The sequence below is a fragment of the Ovis aries genome, chromosome 20, assembly GCF_016772045.2.
Source record: "Ovis aries strain OAR_USU_Benz2616 breed Rambouillet chromosome 20, ARS-UI_Ramb_v3.0, whole genome shotgun sequence".
Taxonomy (NCBI): Eukaryota; Metazoa; Chordata; class Mammalia; order Artiodactyla; family Bovidae; genus Ovis; species Ovis aries.
In genome coordinates this window covers 3,908,201-3,929,727 of record NC_056073.1, presented here as the reverse complement: position 1 = coordinate 3,929,727, position 21,527 = coordinate 3,908,201, and the positions used below count along the sequence as shown (strand labels likewise).

The window sequence follows — 21,527 nt, the reverse complement described above, 5'->3', positions numbered from 1 at the left end:
CTGGCACATGGTTGGTACTTTTGAATTAAAAGCAGAATGACTGTTAATTTTTATCATTTGTTCATTATATATTATATCCTTGTGTTTCTGTCCCCCAAACTCAGCCTATCACACTGTTGACTCAAGAGAGATCATCCATGTAACATTTATCTAAAACAAATAAATGGAAAAAATTCACTTTAAAGAATCAGTTATTCCATATGTTCAAGTGAATATGTTTTATTAAATGCATACTATAATAATATCTTTCTATAGTATGTGAGTATACATAATAAATTAAAAGGTATATATTTATTAAATATAGATATAATACCAGAACATGATTATTTCAGATGAGAAAATCAAAATAAACCCATTTTTAAGTCTCTTTTGGTCACTCCAAATGGATATTTGCTCATAAAAAAATACACCGATTTGTTTTTTTTCCCTGGGGAAAAAAATTAATTCCATAGCAATGTAGTTAAGGGACATATTTTATTTCATAGCTTTTCTGCAAGCAAACTTGCTTGGATACAAAATGAGTTCAATGGTACAGGTGCTACTGTCCACTCAAGCAAAAGAAAACCTCACATTTAGATGAATGCATTTTATGATGATACTCTTACAGGATACTAGGTCTCAGGTCCAGGTGGCCTCTGGCCTCGGGTGAAGCCATGGGCGCAGAAACGCACAAGAGTCTGGGAGTCTCAGAGCATGGGAAGGCGCAGAAAGAAGCTTCCTGTGAGCTCTCTGTCAGGTAGGAGGATAAGAACCGTGGTGGGTGTGTCTGTCTCTCTGCCCCCAATCTTGCAGTTTACATTGACATCATCTCGGAACAGATCCCTGGGGGTGTCTTTTGGCTTTTTGGGGTTTCCAGAGAAGCAGGGGCGTGTCATGAGGTATCCTTCACGTTAGCGCCCAGTGGAGGGCTGGCTGTTGGGAGGCTGTGGACTTACCTTCAGGTACCGTGTGCTCAATGTAGGAACCTCTGTGCCTGTCAAACACTCTCTCCCGCCTCACAGAGGGTGTGAGTCCAACCCCAGACTATCTGACCCAAAATCATACAGAGGAAAGAAAAAGACAAATACACAGATAAGGCCATCTGCAGAATTTTAAACTCACCTCTTGCAATATTTCACAATAATCTCTACATCATATGTTACATCTTTCAGACTTAAATAGTAAAGGCTTCAGGAAGGGTCACAGCGGAACCAACTGCACTATCTCTTGGAGGACTTGTCCAGTTTGCTGGCAGGTGACTTCCTCTGGGGCGTGGGGATTTTGGAAGGCTTGGCTCCAGGCGGCCGAGAACCTGCTCGGGGCGTAGGCCTGTGTACGGGGGCGACAGTCTCCACGTCGGAGCACGCGGACTGGATCTCCGAGATGTCGAAGTCCGAGGCGTCACTGCCGCGGCGGCTGCTGGCCCGGCTGCCGGCTTTGCTGCCGGCCCGGCTCCCGGGTCGGCTCGGCGTCCTCCTGGGATCTGAGGAGAGAGAGGGCACAGACAGGTCATCCTGCCCTCTGCGCCCCACTGCCACCGTTTCTCGAAGCTCAACACCACATTCAATCTCAGCTGGTCTGCTGGATCCCAGGAGGTGCTCAGGCAACACCTGTGGGGTTTATGGCCTTGCTGCGACCCTTACGTGGATAAAATATACAAAAATCTGGATACACACACAAAGTGGAGGTTGGGGGCCATCCCACTTAAACAGGAATTCCACTGACTAGACACAGATGGAAGGATTAGACGTGCTGAACTGGAGACTGTGTTTTCCGAAGTGCGGCAGGTCTGCCCTAGGGACGCGTGCAGTGCAAATACACAGCACGCACTTGGCGCAAGTCTTACCTGCAGATAAGGGATTCAAAGCAGAGGGGAACGGAAGACAAAAGCTTTGTTTAAAGAAGCTTCCGCCTTGCTATAAAGAAAGCTGAGCGCCAAAGAATTGCTGCTTTTGAACTGTGGTGTTGGAAAAGACTCTTGAGTCCCTTGAACCACAAGGAAATCCAACCAGTCCATCCTAAAGGAGATCAGTCCTGAGTGTTCATTGGAAGGACTGATGTTGAAGCTCAAACTCCAACACTCTGGCCACCTGATGCGAAGAACTGATTCATTGGAAAAACCCTGAGGCTGGGAAAGATTGAAGGCGGGAGGAGAAGGGGACAACAGAGGATGAGATGGTTGGATGGCATCACTGACTCAACAGACCTGAGTTTAAGTAAACTCCGGGAGCTGGTGATGGACAGGGAGGCCTGGCATGCTGTGGTCCATGGGGTCGCAAAGAGTTGGACACGGCTGAGTGACTGAACTGAACTGAGGCTTGCTGTGCTCAGGACCCTGGGGTCAGAACCAGAGTGGCTGGGCTTTTCCAACCACCCAAAACAGAGCCCAGCGCAATTATCAAGCAGCAAAGGAGGCCAGACCTTCTGGCCTCAAGGGGTACATCCTGTTGTAGCTTTTCTCTGATTTCACAGTCACTCTCTCATCTTTCTCTGGTGCTTTCTGAAAGGGAATTTTTGAGTCCCTTATTCCCCTGGCTCATTGATCCCCTACTTTAAATGGATGACTGGGACCACCTGTCATTTCAGAAGCACGTAGCAGCGTCAGTTCGTCTTCCCTGACTAGGAAGAAATGGGACTCTCACCTTTAGATCACATCAGGGAGGGAACACCGCAGACTCACCGGCAAACTGGGCCCGCACTCTGGCAGCTGCGGTGGTGATCAAGCCGCTGTCCTCCCCGGAGTGGAAGCCCTTCCCTGACAAGTATCCCGGAAGTCGGAGCTTGCTTCCCTGTATTGGCGTCCCCTGTGGTTAGTCAGGGAAAAGACACTTCAGACACCGCGTTTGTCCCGGGATCCTCCACCGAAACCACTTCGCAGGCTGTGGGGACCCTCCGCTGACACTGTGGAGGTGGAGGGGACAGCCTACCGGCTAAACAAGGCACTCGGGTCCCACCTACTAACTTCTTGTTCTCTCCCAGCATTCAGAGGGAACCCTCTAAAGGAGATGAGTCCATGTCGGAGAGAAGGTATGAAAATGGAGGCAACAAACTGTGAGTATGTTAGTATTTCTCAGATAGTCAGTGAATACCACAGGGTTCAGAGCTCAGCCAAAAAAAGAGGATGGTGATTGCATGGTACAGAGAGAAGATGGGGCTCTGAAAAACTGTGTTTGGATTATCTGCTGCTTGCAAGGCTTTTAGGGACCAAGACAGAAATAAACAGAACAGAAAGAAAATAAGAAATGCTTAGACAGCCATCATTTAAACAAACAAAATGGCCCCCCAAAGTGACATTTTATTAATTTGTAAGATGTCACTTTTATCTCTTGGCCCTATCACCTTCTATGGTCCTTACACACAAGATACCTAGGCAACATTTTAGGATGATTCTCTTAAAATTCTTACAAGCATTCAAGTCGTCACAACTATGAAATTTTTATAAGTCTAAATCACTGCACTTTTTCTTCATCACTACAACATTTGAAATTCTCCCAAAGTTAAAAAAAGAAAAAACAAATCTCCTGAGAAGTATAAGGATATCACATTCCTCAATGAGCTCACAGTCAGGGAGCTGTCTGGAGGAAATAAATCTATATAATTGTATGTGCTTTTTAAAATTAATTTTCCTTTATCAAATACTTTTAAATGTTTAATAAAGCATATGTAAGACCTCCTGATACATCAGACTTGCAATTTGTTAATATTAGTGATATTCATAACAAATTTACATACTCTCTATATATTTAAGTATAGAATGTAAACAGAATTCATAGATTACTTGAGTGTTCAAAATATTATCACACACCTAACCACAAACAATCCTCACACTTACCTAATCACTTTTTCACAATGATGAAAGAGAAGGGCTTGAGGAGGGCAGTAACTTCCCCAAATGAAGTCTGACAGCTCTGCTCCAGCTAAATCCCTAACTTAGAATCTCAGCAATGCAAGAGAGAGTGAGGACTCGCAGGTGATGAAACATATTATGCGAGGTGACAGTTCCTGCCCCCGGAACACCAAAAGCACTCGTCAGGTGCCTTGACGCGCTTGATTTTATGATCACAAAGCTACTCCATCCTCTGAAAGACTCCTCCATGGAAGAATACTGTTGTTTCGTCTCATGAGGCTACTTGAAATCATACCTAGTTTTCTATTACCTAAGGACTTTAATTTGGTGTGTGTGGGGGAGTTCCCACTTTTTAAAAACTTGAACTAATGGAGTAGCATAGCCCTAAATATGTAAAACAAATGTTTCACGTAAGGTTCCCTCCTCTGCTTTCAGTTCTGGCCACAACAGATCCATCAGAAGTGACACCTTGAGACAGAACATGTGTTACTAAACCACATCACTCACTCAGGGGAAGGGAGAGGGTCGAGGGGCTGGGGGAAGAGGACTGGTTTGTGCCCGATTCTACCTCCATCAGCAATTTCCATTTACATCGTTCCAGTCTCAGGAGGGCAATATTTCCCCTGCCTGCCTCTCATTATGGGTGTGAGGGTTAAATAATACGTAAGTAAGAGTTTTGGAAAAGCATAAAAGGCTTTCAAGAGGTACTAACTTACTTGCATCCAAGAGTCCTTGCCTTTACTATGAAATACCTCCCTTGTTTCAGGAAGAGTTATTTAGAGATTCTCCCCCACCCAATTCTTGTGATTCTGCTCAAATACACACCTATGGTTATCATTTTAAAGAGAAGTTTCTTTAAAAGACATATGGTTGACTTCCAGTTGAACATAAATGATCTGATATAGGAGTTAATCTTGGCAAATCTTATATCACCTAAATATCTTATCCCCATAGAGCATGTCATTTATAAAAGAGCACACTGACTAAAAATCATTAAGTCTAACAAAGATACACACCTTTTGAGAAAGAGAGAGAACTTTGTGTCTGCCTGAGCCCCTGACCTCCTGCACTGATGACTAAAAGGCTGTCTCAACCACCCAGTGTTCTTGGACAGAAGTAAACATACCAGACAGTCAGAAGGACCTTGTCCAGAGAGAACACTCAATCCACATTCTTTTAAGTCATTCTCTTGCAAATAACACTGCCTCTCACTCTCTCCCAAAAAGGATTACAGTACTTCCTGCCGAAACTATGTCTAGAAGCAGAAGGATACCATCAGCTTGAAAAGAAACTGGACTCAGGTCTGGGTATAGTCTCCTGTACTTCACTCTCCCAGGGGAGAAAAGCAAAAGTAAGTAAGAGCAAGAGAACAAAAGCAAAAGCGATCAAGAGCCCGCAGTGGTGGCAAGGTTAAGGAGCTACAAGCCATCTTTTCTGTCGACCCCTTACTCTTGTGTCTGCCTAGAAATGCTGGGTTGAGACGTATTACACAGAAGTCTTTAAAAAGACACAGTATTGTCAAAAGTGCAGTTATCAAGGGGGAGGTGCAGCAGGGCTAGTGGGTGATAGTCAGTTAAAGGCAGCTGTTAGGCTGGAATCTGGGGCCTTACGATACCTCTGGAGATGACACGGGAAAGTCAGGGCACTCAGCTGGTTTACAGGGAGTTGACACCTTGCTGTTTGTCAACCAGGGTTTACCATAATTGCGTGTTAAAGGATGGAGAATCTGTATGGAACAATGGCAAATCAAACGTGAAGGATGGAAGATAAAAAGCAAAGCCATGGAAAGAGAGATTCACAGCCACTCATTTTGCAGTAAGAATGATCATCATTAAAAACAAACGGAAAGGTCTGATGGCAAATCATACACACCAAAAACATGAATGAAGCTTTAAACAGAAAAACCAGTCTAAAAGGTATGAAAGTCTCCAAACAGACTGTCTCTATATGGGCCACAAGGCAAAGGCATACCAAAAAAAAAAAAAAAAAAATACACACACACACACACACACACACACATTTAATCCTGCATCTTCCATATTGTGACAAGGGACACATCTGAAGAAAGCTGGTCCTGCAAATTCTAGGAACCCCAAACACGGAAAAGCAGACTCTAGCACAGCAGTCCCCAACCTTTTTTGGCACCAGGGACTGGTCTAGGAATGACTCAAGAGCACTGCATGAACTGCGTACTCTATTCCTATTTATGATTACAGCAGCTTCACCGCAGAACGTCAGACATTAGATCCCAGAGGCTGGGACTGCTGCTTTAGACGGGGAGTGTGCAGGAGAAGAAAACGCGTCCTACCTTGGGCGTGCTGCTGGCAGGGACCTGCGGGGAGGCGGCCTGGCCGGCCTGGCTGGACACGGACGTGGACCGGTTGGGTGAGGCCGCCCGGGACGAGGGCCTGGATCTCCGGCCCCGCGGCCGGAAGGCAGCCATGCCCTGAGTGGCTCCATCCGCCAAGATGAACTTCTCACGCAGCTCCATGTTCGTCCTTCCTTTAGCTGGATGGTGGAACATGTGACAAGGCACACACACAAAAGAGGAAGGGAAAAAAAAAAAAAAAAAGAGAGGCTCAGTCGTGTGTGGGGAAAAATCGCCACCGGGCACCACAGACCACGTGGAGGATTGCAAGAACACCTTTTTGCCATGCCAACTCCAACTCAGCATCACAAAAAGTCAAATGCATTCCTTTACAATGCATTCCTTTTGGATACAAGTAAGTTGGGGGAAGAAAATAATAAAAGTGTGTTTATTCTAACACTAGACACCAGCGAGAGGAACCACTATTAAAGAGAGAGTCAGCATGAAAATGACAAGCTCATGCTCAAATACTGTTAATCCACCCGCTACTGATGCCTGCAGTGTTTCCCTATGCCATCCCCACCCCAAGGGGACCAGGGAGGCAGGGACTATGGCTTTTGTAGCTACTACTGAGGTCAGGAGATTGAGAGCAATATTTCACCATCAGGATTAATTGAACAGTTATACAGAATGAGAGATGGGTTATTAATCATGATGACAACACATAAACTTTAGGGTTTTTCACTTTCAAGAAGGCGGCTGGTATTTTTATTTTATGCCTTAAAAACCTGGTTTTACAACATGCAAAATAACAAACGCCAGACCCCAGGATCTGGGAGGTCATCCATGATTCAATACTCAGACCAACACACGTGCACGTGCTCTTGAGGCGCCGCCAGAGCCTCGCGTGTAGGGCATTGGCCTGCGTTTGATCACGGACGCAGCCCCTGCGTCTGCAACACTGGAAGGGCGTCCAATGTCGAGAGCCTCAATTTGGAAGCACCAGCTCAGTTGGATGTGAGTTAAGCCATACGTGATGGATGAAGCGCGTTATTTGAAAACAAACAACGAAAGCAAGAATGTCAAAGGAGGAAAGAGGAGAGGTCAGAGGGGGAGAGGCAAAGAGAGGGGTCGCCAACCTATAGTAGGCTGAGTAGTAGTGATTGAAGAGTTTGATTCCGAGCGTAACATTTTACTCCCATGATGATGAACTGGAAAGAAATGACACAGGAGACCAATCACATTCAAGAGAACTGTTAGCAGAAGAGGAAACACAGCCAAGGTTGCTCAGGTCGGGCCTTGGTGCACGGTTTAGAAGAGAAGCACGCACAGGGCTGACCCGGCAGGGAAACCGCACCTGCAAGACCGCGCCCCGGTCAGGCTGCCTTTCTCAGGCAACCGCCCAGAGCACTCTGCCTTCTCCCTTGTTTCATAAGCGGAGCTGTGCTACCGTAGGCTGCACTGTTTCCAAAATACACAACAAAAGGCGCTTTGCTTTTGCCGCACTCCTTTAGGCGCAATCACCCACGGTGGCCAGCAGGGGGCCCCGCGGACTGGCCGCCTGAGCCCAGTCCCACCCGCCTGAGCGTGTGCCTCTTCTTAGGGCGCTGATCTGAAACTTCAAAACTCAGAGTCAAATCAGGAGCTTATTGTTTAAAATTTTTTTTCAATACTGCTTTCCTCACCTCCCCCTAATTTCAGAAACACTTTTGCTTTCAAACTTCTCCTATACAGTATCTTCAATCTTCATCACTTGATTTTCTTTCCTCTTACTTTGCTTTTCAATGACAGAGGAAATTCTGTCCTTGGCTGGAAGAATTGCTCATTTTGAAAACGGCAGATGGCGGGGTGTCTCATACAGAAAAATACGTTCTAGTGTTTCCCATCCCCCAGTCTCCTAGCTATCCAGAAGTGGAAAAAAAGGAAAAAAAAAAAAAAAAAAAAGAGCGAGGAACACAGTTTACACGATTGCCCCAAGTTCTTTGGGAACTTCAGGCTGACAGACCAACGTGAACATTCATCATATTGGGCTGGCCAAAAAGTTCGTTTGGGTTTTTCCGTAACGTCGTACGGGCAAACCCAGAACTTTTTAGCCAACCCAATAATATATGACCAAAATGAGCCTCAGTAAGTTATTTTTAGCTAACTTTTTAAAAAACGTTTGACTTCATATATTGGGAGTATATATCAAGTTTTACTTGATATATTGGAGCATAGTTGATTAACAATGCTGTGATAGTTTCAACTGTACACCCAGTACGTTTTTGATGCTGGAAAATACCACAAGATGGACATACTTGCACAGAGTGACTACCCTGACGGTAAGCGTCTCCTTACCCCTGCAAGGGTCGTTTTTCACTAGGAACTCATCGAGCGCCATCCATCCACCTCCAACGCGAACCATCACGGTGCTGCGCAGGATGCGGACGAGCCGGAGTTGCTGGGAGTCTCCAAACTGGGAAGGGGAAGAAAGAAGACCCTCTAATTGTCCAGAGTAAATCTCAACCAAGGCAGGAAGTGTGATCTGCTATAAGCAACCAACTCTAACTTCTTGCTTAGTTCGCAGCGATTAGTAAAATCTCAGAGAGGGGTTTGTCATGATCTGCGTTAGACGGCTGCATGCTGATTTAGCCCAGAGGAAACAGGGTGAAAAAGAGATGACGAAGGTTATCACGTGTAATCCTGAAGCTTTCTTCTAAAAATGATTTTTCTTTCTTACGACAGAAATAACATTAGTAAAGAAGTAACTGAAGAATGTTTCTAGAGATTAAACACAGCCATGAAAATAACCACTGATCCAGTCTCCTGGGGCTTCCAGGAGGTAACATGATCCTAAAGAAAATTTAATAAACTCTGATTCTTCTTCATGAAAACTTCCTCTTACACCTAAAGCTGTTGGAAATTTGTGGCGGAAATGTTTATAAACTCATCTGCTTTCTCTAAGCAGTTCTGACTTCACGAAAGAGACAATAAATGATCGTGACTAATAAAAATTTCACAGTTAAATAAAATTTCTGCATCACTAATGATCTGGTAGGCTAATTTGTTAAAGGCTAGATTAACGTGCCATTTTAGATTACTGTCATATTTGGACAGACACTGACACATTAGGAATGATACAGCTTTTAAATCTAAAAGGCTTTCTTTAAAGCTGTATGCATCAAAATTGCTGACACTGAGAAGCATTTGTCTTTTCCTGCTCTTTCAGTGGATCTCTGATCACTCAGATACGCTACAAATTCTTCAACTCTTGAATACACATGTAGACTGCAGGCAGTTTCTGATCATAAGGTTTATTTACTATGAAAGCCCATGAGAAATGATTTCATACCCTTAAATCATTTCTAACAAGCTCATGACCAACTTAAAAAAACCACCAGACTGAATTTCATGGTTGCCAACCTGGCGGATACCACAGCAAAATGAACAGTCAAGTTGACATAAAGAGCTTCTTTTTAAGGCAGGGAACATACAATTGTGAGTATTTGGGCTCATGAAAGATAAATAGAAAAACCTGAAGTAGAAACAATTTGCTGCTTTTCATAAATTTTAACGCTGAGTTTCAGGAAGAGAACACTAGAACAAAGCCAACCATCCCAGACCCTGAAACTCAGAAGGATCCAGAAAGCATGTAAAATGTACCAGTGGGACTCAGACAGTCACATCAAACCTTTTTACACTGCTTTTTCTAAAATGGTTTTTAAGCCTTGAGATTTCAACTCTCCTGTAACTGAACCTGCTCGTGAACTGTAAATTAAAATTTAAAAATCAAAATACATATTTAATTTGTTAGAAAAAAATTGGTGCTGCTAATAAGCAAAGGGAAAGGAGGGGATTCAAAGAAAATTACCCTTAAGGAACCAGATAATCAGACCATACACTTTCGGTCCAAGATTACACTGAAAACAAGCTTTAAGGATATAGATAAATATTTATATCACATATAAATAACATATTTATTTTATAAGGATGATAGTTCAATTTATTTCCATCATACTAAATATGAATAAGTTTAAATTTTGAGATGGCATTCTCTGACAGGTACCATTGTCTTTAGAATTTCCCTGATTTTTTCAACAGCTAAATTGAAGGAAAAAATACATAATGTTGTTGTTTGTATTTTCAGTGATTTAAACCTTTGGGGTCATTTCATCCTTTCCAAAAATAAAAGATGCTGTCACAATTACTAACTTAGAAAATAACAAGAAAGGGAAAGTAACTTCTTATGCAAACTAATGGAAGGTTTCAAAACATCTATTCAAAATGACTTAAGAATTTTATTTGAAAAAATAATTTGCTTGCAGTAAATGATACTTGGTAATTTGAAACTTAAGATCTAATCTGACTTAGAAACTGAGGAACAGAGTAATATCTATAGATATGGCCAGATATTCTGGAGGAGGGCATGGCAGTGCACTGCAGCATCCTTGCCGGGAGAATCCCATGGACAGAGGAGCCTGCTGGGCTGTCGTCTACAAGGTGGCAGCGAGTCAGATACTACTGAAGCAACTTAGCACACACAGATGGTCAGGTATCACAAACAGCATGACTGTTTTCAAAAGCACAGAGTTAAAAAAACAAACTTTCCTTGTTTAAACCAAAATATGACTTCTCTTGTCTTTAGTTATAAATTCTCATCTTGGTCAGTCTATTCCAACTTAAATCTGAGGGCAAAATGGCATAAGCACGGCTAGGATTTCGTGCAAGTCACAAGAGAAACCGTTCCTCACAGGGAAGCGTATCATTTAAGACCATCAGAGCGACACTTTAATCAGAACACAAAGCCCTAACTCGATGAATCAGGGCACACGGACGACGGCTGCTCCGGAGAAAACCATCACCGAGGCCGAGTGCCATGCTGACCACTCTGAGCTGTCCTCCCAGGTCACTGCCAGAGGCTGGCCCTATTCTCACTGCCCTCCTCGGGGCAACCTCCTCCTCAACGGCCAAGCACCAACAAGACCACACGGAAACTGTGGACAGTCAAGTCTGTGCTGTGATGAGTAGCTGCATATGACAGGTGGGAACACGAGTATCGAAGACAGGGCTGAAAGCTGCACTGCAACGCTGCGCCTAGCCAAACTACGGCTGATTATCTGGTCTGCTTGAAGGCAATCTCCTCATGTGAGACACAAAGCAGAAAGGAGCCCCGGATCAAGGACCCTTATAGCGTTGACAGAAACACCACGCCAACCAACACTGTAGCTGCTAGGGGGACAGCATGGGAAAGACGGGCCAGGGCAAGCTTTAATGACTATGAATTAAAGTTAAAAAACCATTGGGAACTGGAGAATACATTCCACTGGTTTATACCTGATTTCCCAGGAAGAACTGATAAAAAAAAAATGAAAAATGGAAGAAAGACACAATTAGTTCAATAGGAAACTTTTCATATGACTCCAGAAAACACATACACACACACACACACACACACACACACACACACTCACTCACTCACTCACTCTCTCTCACACTTTGGGATTCTGGATTAGTATCTAGTTTAGAGATGTGCAGGTACCCATTTTTCCCAACTTCAAACCAAATAATCAGAAAATTTTCTATGCAAGGTTTTTGGAAAGTCTTTGGGTTTCAAATTTAAGGTAAAAATTCAAATGTATACTGGGTTGGCTAAAAAAGTTCATTTGGGTTTTTCTGCGCCAGCGTGTGGAAAAATGTGAACAAACTTTTTGGCCAGCCCAAGAGATGAATGTTTTTCAATGCGGAAATACGAAAACAAAATGAATAATGTTTTATTTGTAAGTAACAGACGATAGCAGGGAAACCCAGCACATTTCCTATCTAGCTACTACAAATAAGAGATGCTTCAAAAAAAGAGGGAAAAAAATGATAAACAAGTGCTTTCAAGTAATTGTTTTGAAAGAAGGTGAACTGAATTACTGAGATTTAAATTTAAAAAAAAATTTCTGCATCAGAGGACAAACTGCCTCTTACCACATTTATAAAAACAATTCAACATTTTAATTTTGTTTCCTGTCTTGGAATAGTTTTGTTACTGAAAGTATGACAACTTACCTCTAATCATAATAAAATAGATTATAAAGTAATATTAAGCAACCTAAATATACAAGATGTGTTTTCCTCTCAATATTTTTCGCCTTGAATGGACATCCTGTACATGTCAAAGATATGTCCTAATATACAACAAGCTATCTTCATATCATTTAAAGTTATAAAAGCTGGAATCTCACATACCAGTACCCTTTGATAGATGGTAAAAATAAGTCATTAGCACTCCTGGGAAGCAATGCAGACCACACTTTCAATTCTCATCCTTTAAGCAGACCTCACAGCTATTTTGGAAACTTACCCTGTATTTGTTATCTCCAATCTGTTCAACCTGGAATCGTTTGGCACATTTGCACTTAGCCACCTGCCTTGTCACCTGCCAAGAGCAATGATAAAACAGTCACTCTAATGTTAATAGTACATCAAGGCACCCTTAGAACCTTTATGCGACAAGGGAACGTGGGAATAAAGCAGCAGCATCAATTGTGCAGGGCATCTGGGCAGAACATGAGGTGACTGCTGCAAGCGGTATAAAGGTAAGCAGTACCTCATCTTCGATTTTGTCAGCATCAGTGATGGGTTTGTATGCATCCTTATTTGGGTGAAGGGCAGCTACAAATTCATAGTAGTCGATGTATCCGTCTCCATCTCTGTCGAAGATGTCTGCAACCGCACTCATCTCCAGGCGGCTGGTAGGGAACTCTTCACAGTTTCAAAACAATAATTAAGTAGCGTTATTGAGGCAGTCACTGACAAATGAAACTGCAAGATATTTAAGATGCAACCATAATAATGCGATATATGTACACTGTGGAGGGAGTCCTCTCATCTAGTTAACACACCCATCACCTAACACATTTATCTTTTGCCCTTTTTTTTGGGTAAGAGTAAGTTTTACTCTTTCAGCAAATTCCAATCTATACATGTTATCAATCATAGTCACCATGTCATATATACATATATGTTATACATATATAACCAAACATACATACATACATATATATATATACACATAAACCATAGTCATACATTACATTTTCAGGCCTTATTTGTTTTATATCTGGAAATTTGTACCCTCATACCAGCCTCTCCCCCAACTCCCAGCCAAACACTTTCCTGCCCTGTTTCTGTGAGTTTGACTTTTCGTTTAGATTCCACATACAACTAATAATTAAGATATTCTCAGTACACTCTACTCCCAATGAAAGCTGGTAAGACCTTCCACTTACAATAAAATTTTACAAACAAGATTTGTGTGGGTTTTCTCGTTTTTGTTTTTGCCTCCTCGTATGGGTCGTTCGGAGGATCTTAGTTCCCTGACCAGGAATGGAATCTATGACCACTGCAGTGGAGATGCGGAGTTTTAGCCAACTAAAGTCCCCACCCGGGGGGGGCGGGCACCAGGAAGTCCCCCCAAAGGTTTAAGTCTTAAAAAAAAAAGTAAGTAGCATTAACTTGTTAATTCTGCCTTGAGACATTCTTGGTTGTACATCTGAATTGTAGTGTGGCCAGTTAAATGATTAGCATGATCAAATATAATAAAATCTTTAAAAAGAGAAAACCCTGATTTATGTAACCTAAGTACAATCACTATATATGTGGCCTAAATTTACCCTTATTTACTATCTGAATCCTTTGAAGTGGCTATTTTTCTAGGCTAAAAACTATTTAAGATTAGCAAATTTCATATGGTTCAAGTACCACTTACGGAATAATTTACGTGAAACTTACTTTGAGAATGGTTTCCGGTAACCTCTGCCAGAGAAATCACAGAGGATCAAACTAATCTATCAACAAGAAGGGGGCACGTACTTTAAGAATTTTTATAGCCTTGTAATTTCCTACTAATGACAATATCAGATTAGAATGTGGACTACAACAAAAAACAGGGACTGCCTTGCATTTACTGACAGCCCATTTTATGCCAGGCAACACCATCTGAGAATTAAGAATTATTAACCTGGTTACCCACCGCCAGTTCATCTGTGGTGACACAATTAGTAAGTGCGCCTGCCTCCAAAGCCATACATTTTAACCAAGATCAGTTTTTTGGTGTTTTGAGGGCAATGATTTCAAAGTCAAATTTAAAGGTGATGCTAATTACTTATAAGTAACACAAGATTCCTGGCTCCAAAACTTAAACTGTGCTCATTTTCTTAAAAAAACTACATTCATTCTGGCCATCTCACATGGGACTTACTTGAGGAAAGGATTCCATCAATAAACTCTTGCCGGGTTATTTTCCCATCTTGATCTTTATCGATCCTCCTGAAAAAGTCCATCACTCGAGATTTCTTGTGGTTCATCCAGCGCATGTACTTTTTGCGCCAGACATCAAAGTCAAAGTTGGCAAATTCTCTAAGCTGAAAAGGGCAAGAGGCATTTTGCTGAGTGACGACTGTGCTCAAATTACGTCTTACACAACGTGAGTGTGATTTCTAACGATCCTCTAGACCACAAAAATTTTATCTTATATGATATGAACGTTATTTTTAATGGTCCTTCAGAAAAAAAATTTATCTTATATAATATGAATTACCATTATTTTTAATGATCCTCTGGATTCAAGGGTCCCCCAATCTCTGGGATCTATCTACTACTTGATGAGCTAAGGCGGAGCTTATGCAATAACAACAGAAGTCAAGTGCACACTAAGTGTAACGACGTGCTTAAATCATTCTGAAACCACCCCCAACCCCAGTCTGCGGAAACATCCTCTCCCACGAAATCGATCCCTGGTGCCAAAAAGGTTGGGGACTGCTGCTCTAGATAGCAAGAATTCTATCTTAAACAATATGATTAACGCTGCTTTTGATGATCACCTGGACAACACACACAGCTCGTTCTTTCCGAGAGAGACATCATCTTGCAAAGGGGGCCTCAGTGCTTATCCTGTAAAGTTTATTTCATTACTGCCACTGTTCTGTTCTTTACTTTCCAGAAGAAACAAAACTCAAAATGTCAAACAGGAATTCTTTTGGTAACAGCAAAGTCATTCTCTGTGCCCCTGGGGAGCAGGCCCGGCTCAGCACGACCCATTTAACCCTTCGAGCTCTCTGCCACCAGGTGCTCTCAACTCCCACCTTTTAAACATTCACCAACTCCAGAATCTGAAACTCTAACAGCCTCAGATCAGAGTATGTATAATTAAAAGATCTGCATTATAAATGATTACAGTTGCTAGGTGATGGTGCCAGCAAACATATCAAACCAGACCTTTTCCTAAGGCGGCAACTTTTTGATTATGTTACAACGTATCTGTTTTTGACTTTGATCCCTTAAATCCAAAGCCCATCTATCAGGGGTTTTCCCCCCCCACAGAAACAGTCACACTTGCAGCATTAATTTTAGAGATATTAATAAAATATGCACTCTGACATCAAGAGTTTATTACCAGAAATGTCAGAAAAAAATCAAGATTTTGGCACTGTGTGAATGGGGGCAAATGCCCATATGGAGCCAAACACGAGCCTCCTCACCTCCTCCAGTCTGTCCAAGGCGTCGTTAAGCTTCCTCCTTCTTTCTAAGGCAAGAAGCCAGACTTGCTGCCACTTGCTCACCAGTAAGTTGACCCTGGGATTTTTGGTTTCAATTTGCGTCTGTGATCCAGAGGGATAGAAGCTTGGGGCTGGGAGGCGTTTACCTGTTAAAACACAACTTGATTAGGATGGCAAAGTCTCCAGGGGTTTGGAAGGCATTAAGGTCTGACCTCTCCTGCTCCTCATTCAGAGTGAATCAAGTTCACTACTGACTGTGACGAGGAGAAATTCTGATTGAAGTGAAGTGCGGTATCAGGGTCCAAATGCGTTTTACTTAACAGGGCTCACATGCTGTTCAGAGACAGAGGCATTTTAACATATCTTGACAAAGAGCCCTGAAGTACTAGAACGCTCTCTCATTACACTGACGCTTCAAACACTTTTCAACCTCAATTCTGTGCCACTTGAGTTCCAAAGAAGCACCCTGCCACTTCCTCTTTGCTACTTAATCAGGGCACTGCTGTCTGTGACTCGGTTCCAGAAGCCTGGCTGTGACTGAGAGGCTAACGCCCCGAGGATGGCAGGTGCAGGCAGGTGGTGTCAGGGGCGCTGCAGTCAGTGAGACACCCAACAGCCCCAACCCGACCACCCAGTGCGAGGCAGCCCGGCCTTCCTCCAGGCCCGCTTCCTGCGGAGGCTGAGCCCCCAACACTGGCTCACGTCCCAGCTTAACACCCTCTTCAAGCTTCCTCCCTCTTTCTATCACTCACAGGCTTCTATAACGTCACAGAGCTTCCTCACCGAACTAAATGGCTCACTGTGATCTGGAAAAACACATCACTGGCCTCAGCTTGCATAGGAAGGTAGTGTCCAAGCTGAGATTTGCCTAGATTTCCTAACCCCCATGGGGCTGTACAGAGATATCAATAGCTAATATTTAATGAGCATTTAACAATAGTCCAGGAAGTACGCCAAACACTTCACACACAGCAGTTAAACCAAATCCTCACCACAGCCCAAGGAGGTTATAATCCTCCCCTTTTACGGGTGAGAAAACTGAGGTTCAGAAAAGGTTTAGATAACATGTCCAAGGTTGCATGATCCAGCTGCTGGGGGGAGGTGTGCGGCACAGAACAGCCAAGAGTCTGTGCAGAGTCCCCAACCACTTTCTTACCATGGCAGACCCAAAACCTTTTTTTTTTTTTAACTAAGACATCATTCAGAAAATCACAAATTGGTATAAACTGTGCATCTTCTAAATCTTATCCAAGCTATTACTGAATTTAATGTCACTTTGTTGGGTCAAGACAGGCTGGGAAGTCAGTAAATAGAGCCTGAAGTCATATGACCATGAGCAAAATCAATCAGATTACTGGTTACTAGTGAACAGTTAGGTCACGGTCATTCCTATTCCATTCCACTTGAAGGTTATTTACATACTAGAAGCAGAATGAGTCATTTCAAAGGAGGTGATGGTTTCTGTTCTTGTTGCAAATCTTTTTAATTTCTTCTGGCTAATCTTAAAGATCAAATAAGGTTACACACAGATTTACCTTTTTCTTTATTTTAAAATAAGGGGCTTAAAATAAGTTTTAAAATAATAAATACTATTTAAGATAAATAATACGTAGCCCATGTTTTCTTTCAAGAAAACTTTTTGTTACTGACAGCTCGTGTAGAATCACCAATGCCTCCAAAATGTCCAAGTGAGAGGAAGGTGAAGTCGCTCAGTTCTGTCTGACTCTCTGTGACCCCATGGACTGTAACCTACCAGGCTCCTTTGTCCGTGGGATTTTCCAGGCAAGAGTACTGGAGTGGGGTGCCACTTCCTACTCCAGGAGATGTTCCTGACCCAGGGACTGAACCCAGGTGTCCCGCATGTAGGCAGACGCTTTACCATCTGAGCCACCAGGGAAGTCCCAATGTCAAGCCATAACTCAAAATAAAAGGAAGTTAACTTTCTTGTATACCCATCCTCGTTTTAAAGAAACGGCTGCGCTTACGTCCTGCTCGCCCCTTATCCAAGACGGGGATGTGGGACTGCAAAGAGGAAGGGTCTGCTGCCCTCCTCTTGTAGGTCTTGGTGACTTTGTCCACGTCAGGCTGCTTTCTGGTCATTTCCTCCATGAAGGTCTGAAAGAAAGCAGTGATACCAGCTAAATACAAGTTCATCAGTGAACACTATCTTTAGAAATGAATTAAAAAGAGAGAGGATAAAAAAACCACACTACGATTTCTGGAAAAAGAACAAAATAGCATGTTTTATATAGGGGGAAAAAAATCTAACCACCATAATACAGCATTTACTTACTTCTAAAGACTACAAGGTGTTATAGGTAGTAAGCACAGTGTTTCAAAAGCAATTTGTTTTCGTCTGAAGACATCCTGGGAGCAGCTGTATGAAGAACACAACCTGTCTGTGACCGGCCAGGACCAAGCGTCCAGGCTCTCCCTGAAGAATCTCAAAGTGAGTATCTGTTTGCTCAGCAACGAGTCAGCTGGGCTGTCTAGGGACACATCCCACCTACATATCTGAAATGTTTAAGATGTCTTTGATATACAGTGACAGAAAGCATTCACATTAAATGTGGAAACATCTCAAATATCCCTATTAATAAATGGGCTCTACCAGTGAGGGCCCTCCGGGCTCAAGTTTATGTTTAAAAGGTCTAACTTGCCATTTGTCTCATTTCCTTGGACTTTTGATCATGACTGACCTTGTGTCCCTGTATATGAAATCTGTGGCAAAGGCAGAGACTGGTAAAAATGATGGGAAAAGGAGGAAGCAGACAAAAGCGAGGAAAGTGAAGAAGCACGTTCGCGTCACCCTGCAGAACACTCATCACTTTAACACTGCAGATGCCAGAGACGCCTCAGGGCCGCACAGGCACTGAAATCTTACACTTCTATTAAAATACAACTGCGCTGTTAATTGCTTAGCCAAGCAATCTGACACTCAGTGACCTTCATAAATGCATATTAAGGAAATGCATGAGCAAACAGTAGGTGAGTGTGATGCCCATCATTTCCGAACCTGAACCTGAACCTTTTTTGAGTGAGACCGTATGTTCCCACTGAGATGAGATGTGTCTGAAGGACTGGCGGGCTTCCTGTGAGATGCTGAGAGCAGACAGTAGACGATGCAAACATGGACCAGTGAACAAGAGAGGGGAGGCGGCTATCGGGGTGCACGAGGGGAGGGGCGGGCCTGGGGACGAAACGCAGGGAGAGCTGCGCGCTAAGGGAACAGGGGGTGGCCGGTAGGGAGAGCCCATCTGAGGGGGGCACCCTGATGGGGCCAAGAGGAAGGAGCGTCAGCAAAGGGCGGGAGACCCCAGCAAAGCGAGAGGAGCTCCAGGGCCGGGGTGGAGCCAGACCCAGTGGGGAGGGGCTGAGAAGTGAAATAAGCAGCACGGCCTTCCTCTGAGAAGGCACGAGGAGGCGGGCTGGGGGGACGTCTGTTACCTGGTGCTCCGCGATGAGGGCCTTCACCTCCTCAATCTCCTGGGGGATGACCTCCTTGTCCCTGTCGCTCAGCGTGGTTTCGGCCCACTGCAGCCAGGCCAGCAGGGCTTCCAGCAGCTCCTGCTTTGCGATGAGCCCAGCCAGGGCGCTGGCCAACCTCTGCTGGTGCTGCTTAGCCCAGGCCAGCACCTGATGGACAAACAGACCTTGCTCTCACTCCCTTCCATCTTAGGGCATGATTTCATGGGTGTTAAGTACACAAAATTGAAACATGCATCAGGATCACCCTGGGCTAGACCCATAACTCTTCCAGTCTTTCAAGATTCCATCCATGGTCCCGAGACCCAGCTGGTGGAGGATACGGGAACCCTTTACAACATTTGGTCACCCTCAGAAGGGACGACGGCCATCGATCACCCAGGCTTCCCTTCGCCTTCTAATTTAAGTTTGAACTGACATCCCCTGAAGGATCATGCATGCTAACTCCATGGAGCACAGGGTGGAAATAAACGTAGCTAAGATCTTAAATACAAAACTAATCCACTTGCGTGTGCAGTTCTTTCCACAAGTATAGACGGCTCTGAAAGACCTATTCTGCAGCTATGAAGCAGAATGGGACAGAAAGTTCTACCAAGTATTTGCCTTTTCATGTTTCAGGGACACAGCTGCAGAATGCCTGTAACTTCTTCAAGAAAAGTGGGTGGCAGAGACAGGTAACACCCAGAGGAATGGTCTCATAAAGGATGCAAGCCTCCAGGTGCCCACAGCCTTAAAGGCGTCATCAATTGCCCAAGTGTGCACAGCCCCTCACCCTGACTCTCACAGCTCCTGCTGCCCTACACATGGCCTGCGGCGCACTCACCTCCTCGAATCTGGCCCGGATGATGGTTATCCAGTGCTTAATGGTGGTGATGGAGTCGGGGTGGCAGATGGCCAGGATGGAGTCCCCCATGCTGGTGGCTTTGTTGAGGGCGGCACGCTTCTCCTCCAGTCTCTTCATGAACTCCTGCAGCAGAAACAAACGTGCGCAGGCTGAAACCAAAACTCAGGCAGTGCCCACTGGACTCACAGAGCTAAACCAGCAAGCAAGAACTTAAACTGATTTATTCACAGCTGGAAATCGTTCACTGATGAGGAACTGAGAGAGGGGAGGCACAGAAATCGGAAAAAGCATCTTCTAACCCACTCTCAAAATCCAACTGCAGGATACTATCTCATGCTTTACAAACACATGATACAAAAAAACACGCTCCTGAATTTGAATATAATTATTACAGTCATAGAGAGGAGAATTGGGACTGGGCCTAAACCAGACAGAAACAATATGGATTGAAAAAAAAAAGTTCCAGCAAACAAGACAAGGAGGTTAGTGTTTAAAGCAGCATTCACTGTGCCAGGAATGACAGGAATGCGTATCCAAAAAGTGCCAAGGAAGAGAGTGGGCTGGCCGGGAACTGGGAAGGTCTGGGCCGCAGGAGAGAAACCCCAGCACCCAGGCGGGAAGCAGGCCCGAGGCTGGAGCAAGCGGTCTGACAGGGCTGGGCTCTGGGAGAAGCACCCATCTCAAAGTCCGGTAAAGAGAGCCATCCTCAGCTTCGGCAGGATGCACAAACCTCAACAAGTCTGGAGGCAGTCAAACCAATCTGCTTACAAGTATCTCACATGCTTTACTTTTGGCCATCAGAACTGTACCCGTAGATTCACGTATCACAGAACTCAGAAAGTGGGGCTGAAAGATGAGAATCTTGGCCCTAAAAAATGTGACATGCCTCCCAAACCCTGCACTGAATTTCAAACACCCACTGACCCCCCTGATCTATCTGGACCCCACACCAAGAACAATTCCTGCCCTGACAAGAGTGGGAGGGGATGGACGGCACCGCTGTTACCCATGCCCGGTAACCAGGGGGTCATCTCCAATTACAGGCAGCGACCTTTCCTTTCGAACCTCCAAAGTGGCTGTCTGATGCGTCCTATGCTGGCATTTTGCTTTGATAAAATAATCCATTTACATGCACAGCTACTAGATGTTAAGGTGCATGAGATCAAGAGAGTGACTTTTCAATTCTGTGTCTCTATGGCTGAATAAATGCTGGGGGAATCCAGGTTCAGTCACTCCGCTTGACATGACCTACTGTAACTTTCAGTTTACGCTGGGGTACAGCTGACTGACAACACTGTACTGGATTCTGGTGCACAGCAAAATGATTGAGTTATATACATACATGTACCCATTCTTTTTCACAGTTTCCCCATAAAGGTCGCTACAGAGTGCTGAGCGGGGTTCCCTGGACTGTAGAGCGGGTCCTTGTTGAGCACCTCCTTTATATACAGGAGTGTGCGCACGTTACCCCGAGACTCCCAATGTGTCCTTCCACCCACCCTTTCCCCTTGGTAACCATAAACAAATGAACTTATTTAC

At 44.0% G+C, this 21,527-nt stretch overlaps 1 protein-coding gene across 34 annotated transcripts in view; it reads right to left on the bottom strand.

Annotated features, from left to right (window-relative positions):
* Positions 1–203: 203 nt before the first annotated feature.
* DST (dystonin) overlaps positions 204–21,527 on the bottom strand; it is a 524,163-nt gene continuing 502,839 nt past the window's right edge. For 15 of the 34 annotated variants that reach the window (XM_060403014.1, XM_060403015.1, XM_060403016.1 and 12 more), the window contains 14 exons: positions 19,968–20,111; positions 19,106–19,294; positions 17,644–17,773; positions 15,641–15,804; positions 14,362–14,524; positions 12,709–12,863; positions 12,463–12,537; positions 11,448–11,465; positions 8,472–8,589; positions 7,274–7,345; positions 6,135–6,334; positions 5,442–5,552; positions 2,660–2,783; positions 204–1,462 (listed from right to left, as the gene is read on the bottom strand). In XM_060403014.1, the coding sequence (XP_060258997.1) occupies positions 1,200–1,462; positions 2,660–2,783; positions 5,442–5,552; positions 6,135–6,334; positions 7,274–7,345; positions 8,472–8,589; positions 11,448–11,465; positions 12,463–12,537; positions 12,709–12,863; positions 14,362–14,524; positions 15,641–15,804; positions 17,644–17,773; positions 19,106–19,294; positions 19,968–20,111 (1,926 nt within the window). In that variant the 3' untranslated portion in view covers positions 204–1,199. The remainder of the gene's footprint in view (positions 1,463–2,659; positions 2,784–5,441; positions 5,553–6,134; positions 6,335–7,273; positions 7,346–8,471; positions 8,590–11,447; positions 11,466–12,462; positions 12,538–12,708; positions 12,864–14,361; positions 14,525–15,640; positions 15,805–17,643; positions 17,774–19,105; positions 19,295–19,967; positions 20,112–21,527) is intronic. The other 19 variants (XM_060402997.1, XM_060403003.1, XM_060402998.1 and 16 more) reach the window with 7 other exon arrangements.